We start from the raw sequence: 18,022 nt of genomic DNA, 5'->3' as shown, positions 1-18,022 counted from the left end.
CTCGAATCCTCTTAATTCTTTGATCACGCTCTTTTTTGTGATATTTACGTAGGGGGAAGTAACAATTTGGCTGACCTAAGAACAGGGTCGAATTTTAACAGCAAATCATACCGTGGTGCACAAAGCCTCGTTTGTAGCGGTTATCAGAGCACCTGAATGCGCTTACACGTAGTTTCCTCGTTTAGTGAATGGACATGCGACTATGCACGCTGTTCTTTTTTTTTCTGTTTTATTGCACTGTACAACATTATATATTTTCCAAAATATTATCTCCCGGCTTCTTCTTAGTTTTTGTGACAGCTACAAAATTTGTTGGAGTGAGAAATAGCTATTTCGTCTTCTTTACAAGCAATTCCTCTTGCATTTCATGCAGATAACCTTACTTTCCCAGGCATTCATTTTCTCTTGTTCTTTTGTCTGGCGGGAGTCGTCGTAGATAACGATTCCAAAAACACTGTGGGAAGATATACTGCAAATATGATTGTAGGGACTTTGGAAGCGGATGTTCCAAGACAAGGGTTATTAATAAACTGTGAACATTCAGGAAAAGTTAATTTTAGAAAAAGTAAATCTTCCCAGCATTAGTCATTTGTTCCACAGATGTAAGGATGCAATATGATCCAAAGGTATTACGCACGACAACGTATTACACTTAGTAATGGATACTGCGCCTTATATTATAATGAAAGCTACCGATTCACTGAAAGCTTTATAGAGTAAAATGTGCACGTGGCTTGTGAAGCTCGTGTTTTAGACTGACTTGCAGAAGAGATTCGTAGTATATTCACTGATGTTGACCAATTTATTATGTGTGCCAAAGAGGTATTTTAGAAAGCACCTTCACGTGTTACAACTTTTACATTGTTAACTGCAGACATTTGCTTACTGCTATCTCCCTCTCTGACAAGATGGTCTCCCAGATTGATGCCTGCAGCTATCACTGCCAAGACTTTAACATTGTGACAAGTATCATTGGGCCATTCGAGAGCAGTGAGGACACTTCAATGGTACTACACCAAGAATTTAAGTCTAATCCTGAAGTTACATGCAAACGTTCTCCCATAAAATAAAATTTAGGATTTGTTCCTACCATCTTAACTAATTTTCAGCAGTAACGAAAGCCACTAGTGAAGCAGATAGAACACGCGAAAAATCTGTGAATAAATTAATTTTTTTTGTAATAAAGTGACGAAAAAAGGGTCCGAGAAAATGGAAAATATTTTATAAAAGTTCTAAAAATTCCCTGTGTTCCATTTCAATGATTTTGTTAAGTGATGAGTTCTCTGTTAATCATGTATACACTCCTGGAAATGGAAAAAAGAACACATTGACACCGGTGTGTCAGACCCACCATACTTGCTCCGGACACTGCGAGAGGGCTGTACAAGCAATGATCACACGCACGGCACAGCGGACACACCAGGAACCGCGGTGTTGGCCGTCGAATGGCGCTAGCTGCGCAGCATTTGTGCACCGCCGCCGTCAGTGTCAGCCAGTTTGGCGTGGCATACGGAGCTCCATCGCAGTCTTTAACACTGGTAGCATGCCGCGACAGCGTGAACGTGAACCGTATGTGCAGTTGACGGACTTTGAGCGAGGGCGTATAGTGGGCATGCGGGAGGCCGGATGGACGTACCGCCGAATTGCTCAATACGTGGGGCGTGAGGACTCCACAGTACATCGATGTCGTCGCCAGTGGTCGGCGGAAGGTGCACGTGCCCGTCGACCTGGGACCGGACCACAGCGACGCACGGATGCACGCCAAGACCGTAGGATCCTACGCAGTGCCGTAGGGGACCGCACCGCCACTTCCCAGCAAATTAGGGACACTGTTGCTCCTGGGGTATCGGCGAGGACCATTCGCAACCGTCTCCATGAAGCTGGGCTACGGTCCCGCACACCGTTAGGCCGTCTTCCGCTCACGCCCCAACATCGTGCAGCCCGCCTCCAGTGGTGTCGCGACAGGCGTGAATGGAGGGACGAATGGAGACGTGTCGTCTTCAGCGATGAGAGTCGCTTCTGCCTTGGTGCCAATGATGGTCGTATGCGTGTTTGGCGCCGTGCAGGTGAGCGCCACAATCAGGACTGCATACGACCGAGGCACACAGGGCCAACACCCGGCATCTTGGTGTGGGGTGCGATCTCCTACACTGGCCGTACACCACAGGTGATCGTCGAGGGGACACTGAATAGTGCACGGTACATCCAAACCGTCATCGAACCCATCGTTCTACCATTCCTAGACCGGCAAGGGAACTTGCTGTTCCAACAGGACAATGCACGTCCGCATGTATCCCGTGCCACCCAACGTGCTCTAGAAGGTGTAAGTCAACTACCCTGGCCAGCAAGATCTCCAGATCTGTCCCCCATTGAGCATGTTTGGGACTGGATGAAGCGTCGTCTCACGCGGTCTGCACGTCCAGCACGAACGCTGGTCCAACTGAGGCGCCAGGTGGAAATGGCATTGCAAGCCGTTCCACAGGACTACATCCAGCATCTCTACGATCGTCTCCATGGGAGAATAGCAGCCTGCATTGCTGCGAAAGGTGGATATACACTGTACTAGTGCCGACATTGTGCATGCTCTGTTGCCTGTGTCTATGAGCCTGTGGTTCTGTCAGTGTGATCATGTGATGTATCTGACCCCAGGAATGTGTGAATAAAGTTTCCCCTTCCTGCGACAATGAATTCACGGTGTTCTTATTTCAATTTCCAGGAGTGTATTAATATTAAAATGATCTTCTCCATTTTAAATACGGTCCTCTTGCATCATCTGAAGTAGAAATAAGTGTTTCGAAGTACAAAGCATTGTTGAGTGACTGTATTAAATCATTTTTATTTGGAACTTTGCACAACTTATTCATTACACATTGCAACTCATGGCTATTAAATTGAAGCATAAATCAGAATGTCCGGAAAAACGCATTAGAAGTCAATTATGTTCTGCTAATGTTTATAAAAAGCATAATACAATACTAAAATTCTTAGTTTAGATTGCTTTTCGTGTGTATTTCATTCTGAAATAAACAGTCCATTACCAAAAGCTGACTTACTGATTTACATTACAACAGAAATTTACCTAATTTTAACGCTTTTAGATCATATTTCTTATGTTATTGTGCATATTTCTTTACAGTTCGCTCATGACAGGACATTTTTGAGCACATTATAGTAATTTTTAGGTCACGACCATAGTTACGTTTCCGTGAATCTCGCAGTAGAATTTTTCATGTTTATTCTGTTGTACGTGTGACTTCTGAACACTTCATAAATGTGACGGAACCATAAAAAGTATAAGACTGCCTAGGATGTCTGATAATAAGGATGGAAAATGTTAACTGGCAGGCCTTCCACGAAAGACACCTGTATCTCACGAAAACATGCTTGGGAAAATTGAAGCACCTCTTTTCAGAGTGGAGAGAACGAACGGAACAAGAAAAGACTTAATACGTGTTACAGTAAAAAATTCCCTGTTCCGCAGGCTTTATTGAGAGGGAGGCAGTTTACAAATGTAGGTATAACCCAAACTGCATCTTGGGGTGTGTAGCTTACGGCACTTTGAGTACAGCTGCTGCTTCCTTCATTCTTCTGTTCCACTTGTGACCGGTGGTCGGTAAGAATGAGCTCATATTTCTTCAGATTTCGTCCGCACCATCATTTCACGAGACTTTTTAGGTGATTTAACATTCCTACGACAGGGTTCTAGAGGTTGTACAGATTGATTGTATAAGATTAAGTTTTGATAAGGAACTCGCGTCTGTAAATGTACCGTTTGGCTATAGAAAAAGTTTGAAGATCAGATCGCTTCTAAGTCTCCCAGTCCACGGTACCCACCGAAGCTAAGAGGGAGCCGTCGTCAGTCCCTGTTGTAATTATAACATCACATACCATTTTCGTCCTATTAAAACAAGGGCTGCGAGAAATCGTCACGATCAAAACTAGGAGGGTTGACTGTGGTACTCCATGGAAGCGCTTCACTCCCAACTTTGAAGAGGACTTCCCTTGTCACCTAGAAGAGAAACCGAGGACTAACACTCGAAACACTACCCATACTGTGTGCCCCTACAGAAGTCTGGTCAGAGCTCATTACCTCCGCTATGGGCGTACCGTGTAGCGGGAGATTTGAAAGTGATCTGATCCTCTAACTGATTTTACATCCAAACGGTACTTTTCCGGACGAGGATTCCTTATCAAAACTACATCTACTTAGTCCCATCTACACATATTAGAAGCCTTTAATAGGAACTTTGAATCACCCTGTATATGGGAGGACGTACTATGTTGTTTTGATGCATACTGGAACGCAAGACCTCATACCATAAAATGTAAATTTTAAATCTTATCTTGACACCAACTACGTGTGTGTGAAGGCGGTTCAATGAACCCTCTTCTGGGCACTTAAATGTGTTTTGTAGGGTGTCCATGTAGATGAAGACGTGGCTGGACTGCTGAGTTTCTGTCAAACAGAACACAGAACTTCATTCCTAACGGAGAGAAGTCTTCAGACGTAAAAGTAGTTTCGGGAGTACCACAGGTGAAATTTATATTGCTGTTCGCAGTATACAGGGTGAGTCACCTAACCTTCCCGCTGGATATATTTCGTAAACCACATCAAATACTGGCGAATCGACTCCACAGAACGAACGTGAGGAGAGGGGCTAGTGTAATTGGTTAATACAAACTATAAAAAATGCACAGAAGTATGTTTTTTAACACAAACCTACGTTTTTTTTAAAACAATGGAACCCCGTTAGTTTTCTTAGTACATCTGAACATATAAGCAAAAACGTAATCAGTGCCGTTTGTTGCATTGTAAAATGTTAATTACATCCGGAGATATTGTAACCTGAAGTTGACGCTTGAGTACCGCTTCTCCGCTGTTCGATCGTGTGTATCGGAGAGCACCGAATTACGTAGGGATCCAAAGGGATCGGTGATGGACCTTAGGTACGGAAGAGACTGGAACAGCACATTACGTCCACATGCTAACACCTTTTTATTGGTCTTTTTTACTGACGCACATGTACATTACCATGAGGGGTGAGGTACACGTACACACGTGGTTTCCGTTTTCAATTACGGAGTGGAATAGAGTGTGTCCCGACATATCAGGCCAATAGATGTTCAATGTGGTGGCCATCATTTGCTGCACACAATTGCAATCTCTGGCGTAATGAATGTCGTACACGCCGCAGTACATCTTGTCTAATGTTACCGCAGGCTGTCACAATACGTTGTTTCATATACTCTGGGGTTGTAGGCACATCACGGTACACATTCTCCTTTAACGTACCCCACAGAAAGAAGTCCAGAGGCGTAAGATCAGGAGAACAGGCTGGCCAATTTATGCGTCCTCCACGTCCTATGAAACGCCCGTCGAACATCCTGTCAAGGGTCAGCCTAGTGTTAATTGCGGAATGTGCAGGTGCACCATCATGCTGATACCACATACGTCGACGCGTTTCCAGTGGGTCATTTTCGAGCAACGATGGCAGATCATTCTTTAGAAACCCGATGTATGTTGCAGCTGTTTGGGCCCCTGCAATGAAGTGAGAACCAATGAGGTGGTCACCAACGATTCCGCACCATACATTTACAGTCCACGGTCGCTGTCGCTTTACCTGTCTGAGCCAGCGAGGATTGTCCACGGACCAGTAATGCATGTTCCGTAGATTCACTGCCCCGTGGTTTGTGAAACCCGCTTCATCAGTAAACAGGTAGAACTGTAACTCATTCTCTGTTAATGCCCATTGACAGAATTGCACTCGATGATTAAACTCATCACCATGTAATTGCTGATGTAGCGACACATGAAACGGGTGAAAGCGGTGACGATGCAGTATGTGCATGACACTACTTTGACTCACTCCACCGGCTCTCGCAATGTCCCATGTACTCATGTGTGGGTTCATGGCAACAGCAGCTAACACACCAACTGCACCCGCTTCTCCTGTGACGGGCCTGTTACGGACCCGTTTGCGTGCTACGACCACACCTGTTGCATACAGTTGGCGGTAGATGTTTTGCAATGTGCGGCACGTTGGATGCTCTCTGTCCGGGTACCGTTCTGCATACACCCTGCAGGCTTCAGCTGCATTTCGTCGACACTCGCCATAGATGAGTATCATCTCCGCCTTTACAGAGTTCGAATACACCATAGTCACAGTTCCTACAACACTACACTATCACAGACGTCTGGTAACACGGTGTACTACAGTTGGTCTGCGTGCGGAGACGAATGCAGAATAACAGTAGCAGCAAGCGCTACATGCGGACACTGCGACAACTAGACCAAACCACAACAGTTCACTACAGCCACACTCGTCAACACGGTCGTAATCGTAAGCATGTCCCTGCAGATGCTGCTCGCCGATCGTGGCCTGTGTTTGTTACAACACGCAACTGAACGTCGGAGGCTTCAAGCGCCAACTTTAGGTTACAATATCTCCGGATGTAATTAACATTTTACAATGCAACAAACGGCACTGATTACGTATTTGTTTATATGTTTAGATGTGCTAACAAAACTAACGTGGTTCCATTTAAAAAAACGTAGGTTTGTGTTAAAAAACATACTTTCGTGCATTTTTGCATGATTTGTATTAAACAATTACACTAGATCCTCTCCTCACGTTCGGTCTGTGGAATCGGTTCGTCAGTATTTGATGTGGTTTACGAAATAAATCCAGCGGTAACGTTAGGTGACTCACCCTGTATATATGTCCTGGAGTATAACTTCGAACGTCCATCGAGGTTTCAGTATACGGAGAAGTCGGAAAGAGTACAAAACTGTAGCGAAATGCAGGAAGACCAATAGATAATCCACTCTTGGTGCAACGAGTGGCAACTATAACGTATTGCGATTGCAGAGAGAGGAAGACCCTTTATGGTGTGATTTACAGACAATTATTTCCGTAAAAAAGTAGGGCTATGGTTTGTAAACGATTTGAGGTGGAATTACCAAATAAATTTTTCATGGGCGAGACTGATGCCAGACTGAGGTTCATTGGAAGAAGCCCAAGGAAATGCAGACTCATTAACAAAGAAAGTGTCTTACAGAGCAGTCGTTCGACCAGTATTTAAATATTGCTCGTCCGTTTGTCATCTGTGTCAGACAGGACCGCTAGAGGAAAAAGGCAAGATGCAGAGGAGAGCAGCACGTTTCGTTGAAGATTCACCCGCAAGGCGCGAGTGCGTCACGGAGATACTCAGTCAACTCCAGTGACGGACACTGCAACTGACGTTTTCCGCATCACGGCGTGGTCTACCGTTAAAAATCCGGACACGAACGTTCCTAGAGGGATCAACCAATATACTGCTTGCTCCTACATATATCTCGCGATAAGTCCATGAAGATAAAATTAGAGGTATATGAACCCACAGGGGGTTTACAGAAATCGTTGTTGCAGCGAACCATACGCGATTGGAACAGGAAAATGGTGAGTGACACTCGTACACAAAGTACCCCCCATCACACACCGTAATGTGGATTGTGGCGTATAGATGTAGGTGTAGATATCTCATAGCGTGTAACACTGTAGCTGCAAGAGCTTCACCGCGACGTTTTCGTGCTTTGCACACAAACCCGTGATGGAAGGCGTTTCCCTTCCTTGGATCTTTTCTACCTACGTTCCAAGCTCTCGAGCAATACTGAAGGATCAATTGAACTGTAATTCTGTAAGCTTACTCCCTCGTTGGTGGAATACATTTCCCTAGCATTATCCTTCCGATTCCTAGTCTGAAGTCTATCTTCCCCACAGTTATTGTTTTCGTTACACTTCACATCATTCTGAATGCAGAAAGATCGATGGTTTATAAATTATAGAGCGCAACAGTCAGTCGTCCTTTCTTTTTCCGGGTTTTATTACGCAAATCCAGATTTCGGCTGTGCCTAGCCATTATCAATGCTAGAAATACAAGAAGTACATGGTCAGGTGATAAAATAAGAAGTTGCAACTCATGGCATAACCTCTATGGATTATATATTACATTACATACCACTGTTTTCTAATCTAGACGCATGGTAGTTTGAATACTACGGTATAAAGAAGGTAGGCTGTGTGGAGAACACATCGGGTCGTTGTATGCCGCCCTCTATATGAACTACGTATATAACATTTAAAGAAAAGTAAAAATGTTTCATACGTGCATGGGAATTTCATAAAATAAAACGTAAATAAAAGTCTTTACATTGCTGTCCGACTTATTTCACATTTACTACTAAGCGTAGAAAATTTCCAGGTTCACTCCTGGTTAGTCAGTTGTTTTATTCTTTAAACACATATCTAACGTCACATGGGTAAAACCTTTTTTTTTAATTTCCCCCTGTGCTAACCTCTTTATCTCGGAGTAGCAATTTCAGCCTACATTCTCAATTATTTGCTGGATGTATACCAGTCTCTGTCTTCGTTTACAGTTTTTGCCCTCTACAATCCCTTCTAGTACTATGGCAGATACTCCCTAATTTCTTAACAGATGTCCTATTATCCTATCCCTTCTCCTTGTCAGTGTTTTCCACATATTCCTTTCCTCTCCGATTCTGCACAGAACCTCCTCATTCCTTACCTTATCAGTCCACCTCATTTTCAACATTCGTATGTAACATCACACCTCAAATGCTTCGATTCTCTTCTCACACTCCATGTTTCACTACCATACAATTCTGTACCGTCCGCAGCTCGTGGTCTCGCGGTAGCGTTCTCGCTTCCCGAGCACGGGGACGCGGGTTCGATTCCCTGCGGGTTCAGGGATTTTCTCTGCCTCGTGATCACTGGGTGTTGTGTGATGTCCTTAGGTTAGTTAGGTTTAAGTAGTTCAAAGTTCTAGGCGACTGATGACCATAGATGTTAAGTCCTATAGTGCACAGAGCCATTTTTTGAACAATTCTGTACTCCAGACGTAAATTCTCAGAAATATCTTCCTCAAGTTAAGGCCTATGTTTGATACTAGTAGATTTGCCTTGGCTAGCAATGCCCATTTTGTCAATGCTAGTTTGCTTTTGATGTCCGTCATTGGTTATTTTACTGCCTAGGTAGCAGAATTCCTTAACTTCACCTACTTCGTGACAAACAATCCTGATGTTAAGCTTCTCGCTGTTCTCATTTCTGCTGCTTCTCACTAATTTCGTCTTTCTTCGATTTACTCTCTGCCCATATTCTGTGCTCATTAGATACTTCATTCCATTCAGCAGACCATGTAATTGTTCTTCACATTTTCTCAGGATAGCAATATCATCAGCAAATCCTATCTCTGATATCCTTTCACCCTGAAATTTTATTCCACTCCTGATACTTTCTTTTATTTCCATCATTGCTTCTTCGATGTACAGATTGAACAATAGGGGCGAAAGACTACATCCCTGTCTTACATCCTTTTTAACCCGAGCACTTCTTCTTGCTCGTAAGCTCTTTTTATTCCCTCTTGGCTCTTGTACATTTTGTATATTACCCGTCTCTCCCTATAGCTTACCCCTACTTTTCTCAGAATTTGGAACATCTTGCACCATTTTACTGTCGAACGATTTTTCCAGGTCGACAAATCCAAAGAACGTTTCTTGATATTTCTTTAGCCCAGCTTCTATTGTCAACCGAAACGTCAGAATTGCCTTTCTCATACGCTTACCTTTTCTAAAGCCAAACTGATCGTCGTCTAACATATCCTCAATTTTCTTTTCCATTCTTCTGTATATTATTCTTGTCAGCATGAGCTGTTATGCTGATTGTGCGATAGTTCAATGATATTTTTTTCCGAAAGTCAGTTGATATATCGCCAGATTCATACATCCCTTACAGCAACGTTAATAGCCGTTTTGTTGCCCCTTTCCCCAAGGCTTTTAGAAATTCTGATGAAATGTTAATTATATCGTCTGCCTTATTTTATCTTAAGTCCTCCAAAGGTCTTTCAAATTCTGATTCTAATACTGGATCCCCTAACCCTTCTAAATCGACTCATGTTTCTTCTTCTATCACATCAGAATATCTTCCCCTCATAGAGACTTTCAGTGTTTTCTTTCCACCTAAACAATCTCTCTTCTGCATTTAACGGTGGTATTCCTCTAGCAAACATAATGTTACCAGCCTCGCTTCTAATATCACCGAAGGTTGTTTTGACTTTCCTGTAAGCTGAGTCTGTCCTTCTGGCAATCATTTCTCTTATGTTTTCTTTAGGCAGTAATTTCTTTTACAGTTTCCTCACATTTTTCATGCAGCCATTTCGTCTTAGCTTCCCTGCACTTCCGATTTATTTCATTCCTCAGCAACTTCTATTTCTGTATTCCTGAGTTTCCTGGAACATTTTTGTACTACCTGCTTTCATCGATCAACTGAAATTTCTCTTCAGTTACCGATGGTTTCTTCGAAGTTACCTTCATTGTACCTACGTTATCGCCCTTTTTAGGTATGTCCATTCCTCTTCAACTGTGCTGACTACTGAGCTGTTCCCTATTGCTGTATCTATAGCGTTAGAGGAGGTCAAGCGTATCTCGTCATTCCTTACTACTTCCGTATCCCACTTCTTTGCGTATTGATTCTTCCTGACTAACGCCCTAAAATTCAGCCTACTTTTCACCACTACCATATTGTGATTTGAGTCTATATCTGCTCCTGGGTATGATTTAAAATCCAGTATCTGATGTCGGAATCTCTGTCTGACCGCGATGTAGTCTTAATTGATATCATTCCGTATCGCCCGGTCTTCTTCTAGTACACCTTATCCTCTTGTGATTCTAGAACAGAGTATTTGCTATTACTAGCTGAAATTTATTACAGAATTCTATTGGGAGTGGAAATGAAGTCCCATGCTTCTTCACAGAGCGTGGGGGGAACAATGGGGGAGACCCGCACCACTGTACTAGGCAAGGTCCTAATGGAGGTGGGTCGTCTTTGCCTTCCTCCAACCGTAATAGGGATGAATGTTGATGATGAAGACGACCCAACAACACGCAGCCATCTCGGGGCAGGTGAAAATCCCTGACCCCGCCAGGAATCGAACTCGGGATCTCGTGCTCGAGAAGCGAGGACGCTACCGCGAGACCAGGAGCGGCTGACTGCAGAATTCTAATAGTCTTTCCTTTCTCACATTCCTTGTCCCAAGCCCATATTCTACTGTAACCCTTACTTCTACTCCTTCTCCTACAACTGCATTCCAGTCGGCCATGACTATTAGATTTTCGTCCCCCTTTACATACTGCATTACCCTTTCAATATCCTCATACACTTTCTCTATCTGTTCATCTTCAGATTGCGACGTCGGCATGTATACCTGAACTATCGTTGTCGGTGTTGTTTTGCTGTCGTTTCTGATGAGAACAATCCTATCACTGAACTGTTCACAGTAACACACTCTCTGTCCTACCTTCATATTCACAACGAGTCCTACTCCCCATACACCATTTTCTACTGCTGTGGTATTACCCTACACTCATCTGACCAGACATTACTGTCTTCTTTCGGTCTCAAATCACTGACCCTATGCATTTGCCCTTTTCACATTTTCTAGCTTCCCTACTACGTTCAAGCTTCTGACATTCCATGCGCCGACGCGTAGAACGTTAACCTTTCGTTGATTACTCAATCTTTTTCTCATGGTCACCTCCCCCTTGGCAGTCCCCCCCATAAGATCCGAATGGGGGACTATTCCGGAAACTTTTGCCAATGGAGAGATCATCATAACCCTTTTTCAATTATAGGCCACTTGTCCTGTGGATACACGTTACGTGTCTTTAATGCAGTGGTTTCCATTGCCTTCTGCATCCTCATATCCTCGCGTTGTTCATCATTGCTGGTTCTTCCACCTTCAAGGGCAGTTTCCCATCGCTAGGACAAGAGAGTGCCCTGAACCTCTGTCCACTCCTCCGCCCTCTTTGACAAGGCGGAATAGCAGAAAGAGGGCGACTTCTTATGCCGGAAGTATTCGGCCGCCAATGATATCGCGCAGAGAAGGCATTGTGATTGTGTCTTGTAGCTAGCATACTTTCCATGCTATCAGAATCTATTTGGATATTCTGCCAGGTTTCGAGACAAAGCTCTGTTGTAGAAACGATTATAAGCATCTGGCATTGAAGTCAGCACTAAATTTCGAGCTTCTGTAAAAGATGACCAATCTAGGTGATACTGAGTTCGTTTAAATGTGGCATACTTTTACTGTTGTTTCTGAAATAGTGTTCCGAAGCATTTTGTGTACCATGGGGGATTGGCTCCGTCGTTTGTTATATTTTATTTAGTATAAATCTTTCAATTATTGTCGATACTATCTTTTTGAATTCAAGCCACATATGGTCCACAATTACATTTTTAATTTGGAAGAAGTGGCATGTCCCTTGCAAGGGTCAAGGCGTGGCAAAGCGCTTCAGGGAAGGACGGGTGTCGTTAGTCTAAGATGCACGGTCTGGAGCACCACACTGCATTACCGATGCACTCATTACCCAGGACCGCCGAGTGACAATGAAGGTCATAGCCATCGTGAATGGACTGAGCGTCGGAAGTGTTCACATCATCGTGAAGGTACGACTGAACATGCGCAAAGTGTGTGTCCAATGGGTAGCCCACAGTCTTCAACCACACCAGGAAGCACGTCCAATGGCCCACTGTCTTGCTCATCTGCAGCGCTGTGCTTGGGAAGGGAATGTACGAGTGGTGGCTGGAGATTAGACATGGTGTCATCACCTCGAACCAGAAACTAATCGACAAAGTCTGCAGTGGAAGCATCCAGGGTCACCACCTTTTTACCCAAGGCCATCCACACGAGTGCAGGAAAGCTTAAGCTGACGTTCTTCTGTGACCAAGATGGCCCTCTTCTGATTCACTTCCTGTAGCAAGCGACAGTAGTGAGTGCCCAGCGTTACTCGCAAACCTTGACCACCCTTCGCCAAGTGATCAAATCAAAACGACCAGGCAATCTGATTCATGGGGTCCTTGTGCTCCACGACAATGCAAAGCCTCATACGGCCAACACAGTCGCGGCAATCCTGCAGAAATTCAAATGGGAGGTTCTCGGCCACGCTCCATACAATATGGTTTCTCTCTCTGCGATTACGCCATTTTTGGTCCCCTTAAAAAGGTTCTGGGGAGCAAACGATTTACCTCTGACAACGACGTCCAGCTGTAGCTGCGGGAACTGGTTAACATCGCAACCTCAGGAATTTTGAGAGACAGCCATTCACCGCCTTGTGTTACAGTGGGGCAAATGTCTCAACAGCCGGGGTCAATACTTCTAACATACAGGTACTGGTTTCTGTAATTATGCCGCCGGTTCCCCAGGATGTCTTTCGCAGCCTGCTACGTCCCGAGGCGACCTCCCTCTCGACCATGGGTGAGGAGTCAACCTCAAAGAGAGCAGTAACTCTGCTGGCCACCAGCAGTTAGCTGTTCTGCCTAGAACATAAATTTTTCCCATTTTCACTGTCGTCGCGAACAGAATGTGGAAGACCATCTCGTGGCAACTCTAACTTGGATTTTCTCATTCTGCCTGCAGTGCCGGCGGAGGTGGTGTGGGCGGTGAGTGGAGAAGACGCAGAGCTGCCCTGCAACATCACTCCTCCGTATCCAGATGACCGCGTCAACATGGTACTCTGGTTCAAGGATTCGTCCGTCCCTCTTTATAGGTGAGTAAACTAAAAAAAAATGCTGAACTAATGAATGAAAGAGAAATGTTGAAAGGACATAATTTTACTCTAGCTTAAAGTGAATCGACAGTTTATCCGAGGTAGCGCCAGCTGTGTTTCCGTGGTGGGGATACTAGAGTGGGGAGAACTGCGTGACACGAACTTAGAGCTTTCTAAGCGACTGCTCCGATTTCATACAGTCACATGAAGACTCCGAATAAACAACTAAGGTACCACAAGTGCTCTGGTTTTCTTGATCTCTTAAATTCACAGACTACAAAAAACTCTAATGTCCCTTAGTGCTAATCCAGCCACTTATTCGTCAGACTGTATGTGAAGTTCGGAAATTGGGGGAGAGGTAATCAAAGAAGTCAAACTGCTGAGAGGTCACTCCCGGACCAGGGTGGTAATATATTATGTTGTAATACAGTACATCAAGAATGATATTTCACTCTGCTGTGAAGTATGCACTGATCTGAAAATCCTTAGCATCCTCGGGCATGGATGTGTGTGATGTCCTTAGGTTTAAGTAGTTCTAAGTCTAGGGGACTGATGACCTCAGATGCTAAGTCCTATAGTGCTCAGAGCCATTTGAAGCATTTTTAAAACTGTTTATTGAACAATGATTAGAACCCAGAACTCTTTCTCGTGCAAATTCTATACCGACTGAACTATTACGACACGACTCGAAACCCGCCCTCATAGTCTACATTCGCCACAGGAGCTGCCCGCAAATAGAAACTGTTTCGGGTTCGAGTCCCAATCTGGCACACATTTTATTTGCCAGGAAATTTCAGTACATACATCTTCTCATATATTACATTAAAATTCAGCAGCCTTTGCTGCAGTTTTAAGTACACTGGTGGCTACAGTGGAAAGGAAAAGCAAAATAAACACACGATTATAATATTTAGCCGTACACTTGGCGCTCTCGTCTCCTTTATAGTCTACTAATGTGTAGTTTTGATTCTCCCGTAACCAGAATCAGATACCGTGACCTCCTACAATAACAAATTTCCAGGTTGTGAATAGATTACAAATGCAGTCCTCAAAGTCTCTTGCTCTAGATTTAGTTTGCAGACAGGTAAACTGTCTTACGGCATTAACACTCTATCGGACTTGCATCGAGTACTCCTTGCCCAATGTGAAGTGGTGAGCTCCTGAACCGGGGCTGATACCTTCCTATTTTTAATTTTGTAAGCCAACCGGCGAGAAAGACTTCGTGATTGGATATTTCCGATTTTTACGTGAATCAGTCACGCAACACAATAATGTGCACTTGTGACTCAGTTTAGACTCTCTGTCGATTCTGTCGTTGTACTCATAATTAAAGAGATACATTGGTATGGAAACACGGTTGCCAGAGATCCAATACAAAGGGCATAGTTCAAGTACTGACGCCATTGTCAAAGGATTTGTCATTAATGGAGAAAATCACTGTTAGTTTGTCTTAACTAACTTTTTTAATAAAACATGTAACAAAAATTAAGAAACTATTCATAACTGCATGGCTATAATGGAAATCTGTTTTACAGTAAGCTCTTCACCTGTCGTATTACCTTGGGCGATGAACAAATGAAAGGAAATTGCTCTGAGTCTGATTACGTCTGTGATTCTGTTTATAAGCATATCCAAGAAACTATTTCTATTTTAGTATCTGGCCAAACAGCAAACTCTCAGCCACTTCGGAAGTACTTTTTTTCATGTATCCACTGCAGTGAAGACTATATATTTATCCCCTTCAGGTACAGTATTCAACAGTACCCAGTCAAAATGTTCAAGCTGGAATAATGGGTTCCTCAATTTTATCAGATAATCTATAACTGTCTGATAAAGTACCAAGACTTCATATTGAAATTTTACTGCTGATATTGTGTTAGAGCTGACATCAATTCCTTTACTTTAGATGTCTTTCATTAGTCTTCAAAACATGCACAATGTTTTTAAACTCCAACTTAACTTTATTCATTGATATATCGTGTTTCTCAATGATGACAGTTGCCATTTGAAATGGATTCATTTCAGCATGTGGAAAGTGTAAATAATTTTCTCCACAAGCACTAAAAAATAGGCTTAAGAGACTTAAGAAGACTTGGACACTCATCAAGTGTTAGGAAGTATGATTTAAGAGCCTAAATATGTGTATGACCCTTTCAGTTGCAGTAAATAACTCACCTAGATTTTACGTACGATAGTAGACCCTTGTGTGTCACATGCAGGAAACCAAAACAATCTTTTAGTACTGCAATGTGAACAGTGTAAATTAAAAAGTGTTTTTACACTTTTTAAACTGAATGCCTTTTCACATTTGGACTCATTATGTAATACATAAACTAGACATTTTACCCCTACAGTAGACATGTTTAGTTTGTTTTCGAGTTTCCTGAATCCATTTTTCTCCGCTGTTCTTCCAGCCTCTCCAAAGTTAGTGATAATATTATCCCCACCAAAGGCGCAGACTTTGTCACTAAGATCGAATTCAGAAATTACTTCATGTACACGCTCATTGTACTGGATGTTTTATTGTCACACCCATTTAAATGTAATAAACTACTCTGAAGACCATCAGTGACAGCAAAATATTGAGCCAGAACAAGAAACATTTTATGATTTTATTAATGGCATCTGTACTGATCCAAATATAATTCAATTTTGAGAGATTATTTCTTATATCTTAGTTTACGAAAGGCGTTAAAAGATACCAACAATTGCCTCACATTTTAGTTTTTGCACTTGAAAACCGAGCAGTTACCTTTGAATCATTAAAAATTCTCACATATTATTTTTGATGTGCATGAGGAAGAATTGTAAGAATGGAGGTATTCCGAAGCATGAAATGCAAATATGGCTTCTGCTGCAGCAACCTTATTAGATTCTGTTTGATTATCACTAATAAACTGTTTGGGATCTGAAGCAGAAGTCACAGCTTTTGTTTATTGCTTGGGAAATGGTCGTTCAGAATTCGTTTCCCACAATTTTCTATTGGAATGTAACAAGTGTAATGAAATAATTCAGGATTTGTTGTCATTTAATGTCAAGCACGCTAATTATTTTTTGGCCACATTAAGTCGTTGTTAGGTTATTACACTGCACGCAGGTTAGGTACGTAGTGCAGGTACACTATCAATACGACAGTATCTTTAGGTAAGACCTCGTTGGATTTCGATTTGCTCAAATATTTAATAGTAATGCGAACAGTAGTCAGAATAGGAATCGTAAAAGGGTTCACGAAAATCGAAGTACAAGTAGCACAGGGCATAAACTGTTTACCTCGACGGTTGGATCAACGCTGAAATGCCAATAGTATAAAATTACATCTATTCTGATTATAATAAAAATTTCTCGTAATTGAATGTTAATTTCAATGGATATGAACATAAACTGCGCTTTTCAGTGTACTTATTGTAATTGCATAACCACATACCTTACAAAAAGTCTCATGTTCATTTCTTCCACGTTTCACACTTTTAGTTTCCACGACATTTTGATTTTAAAATATCATGGAATGACGGAACCAGTAACCGTGAATCGGCTGACTGTTCAGAATTACACTAAACACTAGCCTCATACAACCCAAAAACTATGAGATGCAAACACGAGGCAAAGAAATATAGGAACCAGAGACTGCAAAAATCACAAAGAATCGATTATTTCACTGCTTTCACTACCACCGCGAGAGCAAGGTCGGCGATATATCGAAGGTCTGGATCAGATAGAAAAAAAAATTATGTGGACTATTCCGTCAGCCACGGTGTTATCAGCTGCAGAATTTTCTTGCAAGGTGTGGTGAAATACTTGAATGGCGGTTATTGGTAAAACTGAAGTTGATATACGAATTAAACTCTCACTACTTTCGCGTATTTTGGTCTCTTCATCTAGGACATTCGTCTTCTAGCGTAAAACCACAGAATGACCGTGAAATCCGCGATGTGTGGAAATCCAACGTAGAAATGAATCGGATTATGTGAGGAGTTTAGTATTTTCATAGCTTTAGGTTGTCACCACTGGGATCACTTGAGAACAGGTGGTAGCTAAAAACTGTTTTGTTTATAACCTCAATATTTATCATTTAATGGTGGCATGTAACATTTAAAATTCTGCAATAGCTGAACAACTTTCAGTGATGCTGTTTTTGCTTTTTGTGCGTGAAAAACCTACTAAAGTCTTTTCTCGGATGATTTTATGGTGTGGTGAAAGTTGTATGAACCACAGGAAGTTTTAAAAATGGGTAGAACAGCTCAAAAACGTTCGAACCTCATTGACTGACGAACAATATCCCGGCCACCCTGTTGAAGTGTCAATTCCTTCGCTTGAAACCCACATATACTAAATTATTCGTGAAGACCGACGTGATGCATCCCGCAAACGGACACGGAGTACTGCAGGTAGCCTTGCTCTGGACCTTACCGCAGCCACAGTTGT

At 42.7% G+C, this 18,022-nt stretch overlaps 1 protein-coding gene across 1 annotated transcript in view; it reads left to right on the top strand.

Moving 5' to 3' along the window:
* Positions 1 to 18,022, top strand: part of LOC124613517 (hemicentin-2-like) — a 1,448,717-nt gene that overhangs the window by 391,831 nt on the left and 1,038,864 nt on the right. The window contains exon 2 of the mRNA XM_047142227.1: positions 13,471 to 13,600. Within this exon, the coding sequence (XP_046998183.1) occupies positions 13,471 to 13,600 (130 nt within the window). The remainder of the gene's footprint in view (positions 1 to 13,470; positions 13,601 to 18,022) is intronic.

This window comes from Schistocerca americana, chromosome 4 (assembly GCF_021461395.2).
Source record: "Schistocerca americana isolate TAMUIC-IGC-003095 chromosome 4, iqSchAmer2.1, whole genome shotgun sequence".
NCBI lineage: Eukaryota > Metazoa > Arthropoda > Insecta > Orthoptera > Acrididae > Schistocerca > Schistocerca americana.
Note: the sequence above shows the minus strand (reverse complement) of the source record. Positions and strands in the feature narration are given on the sequence as shown.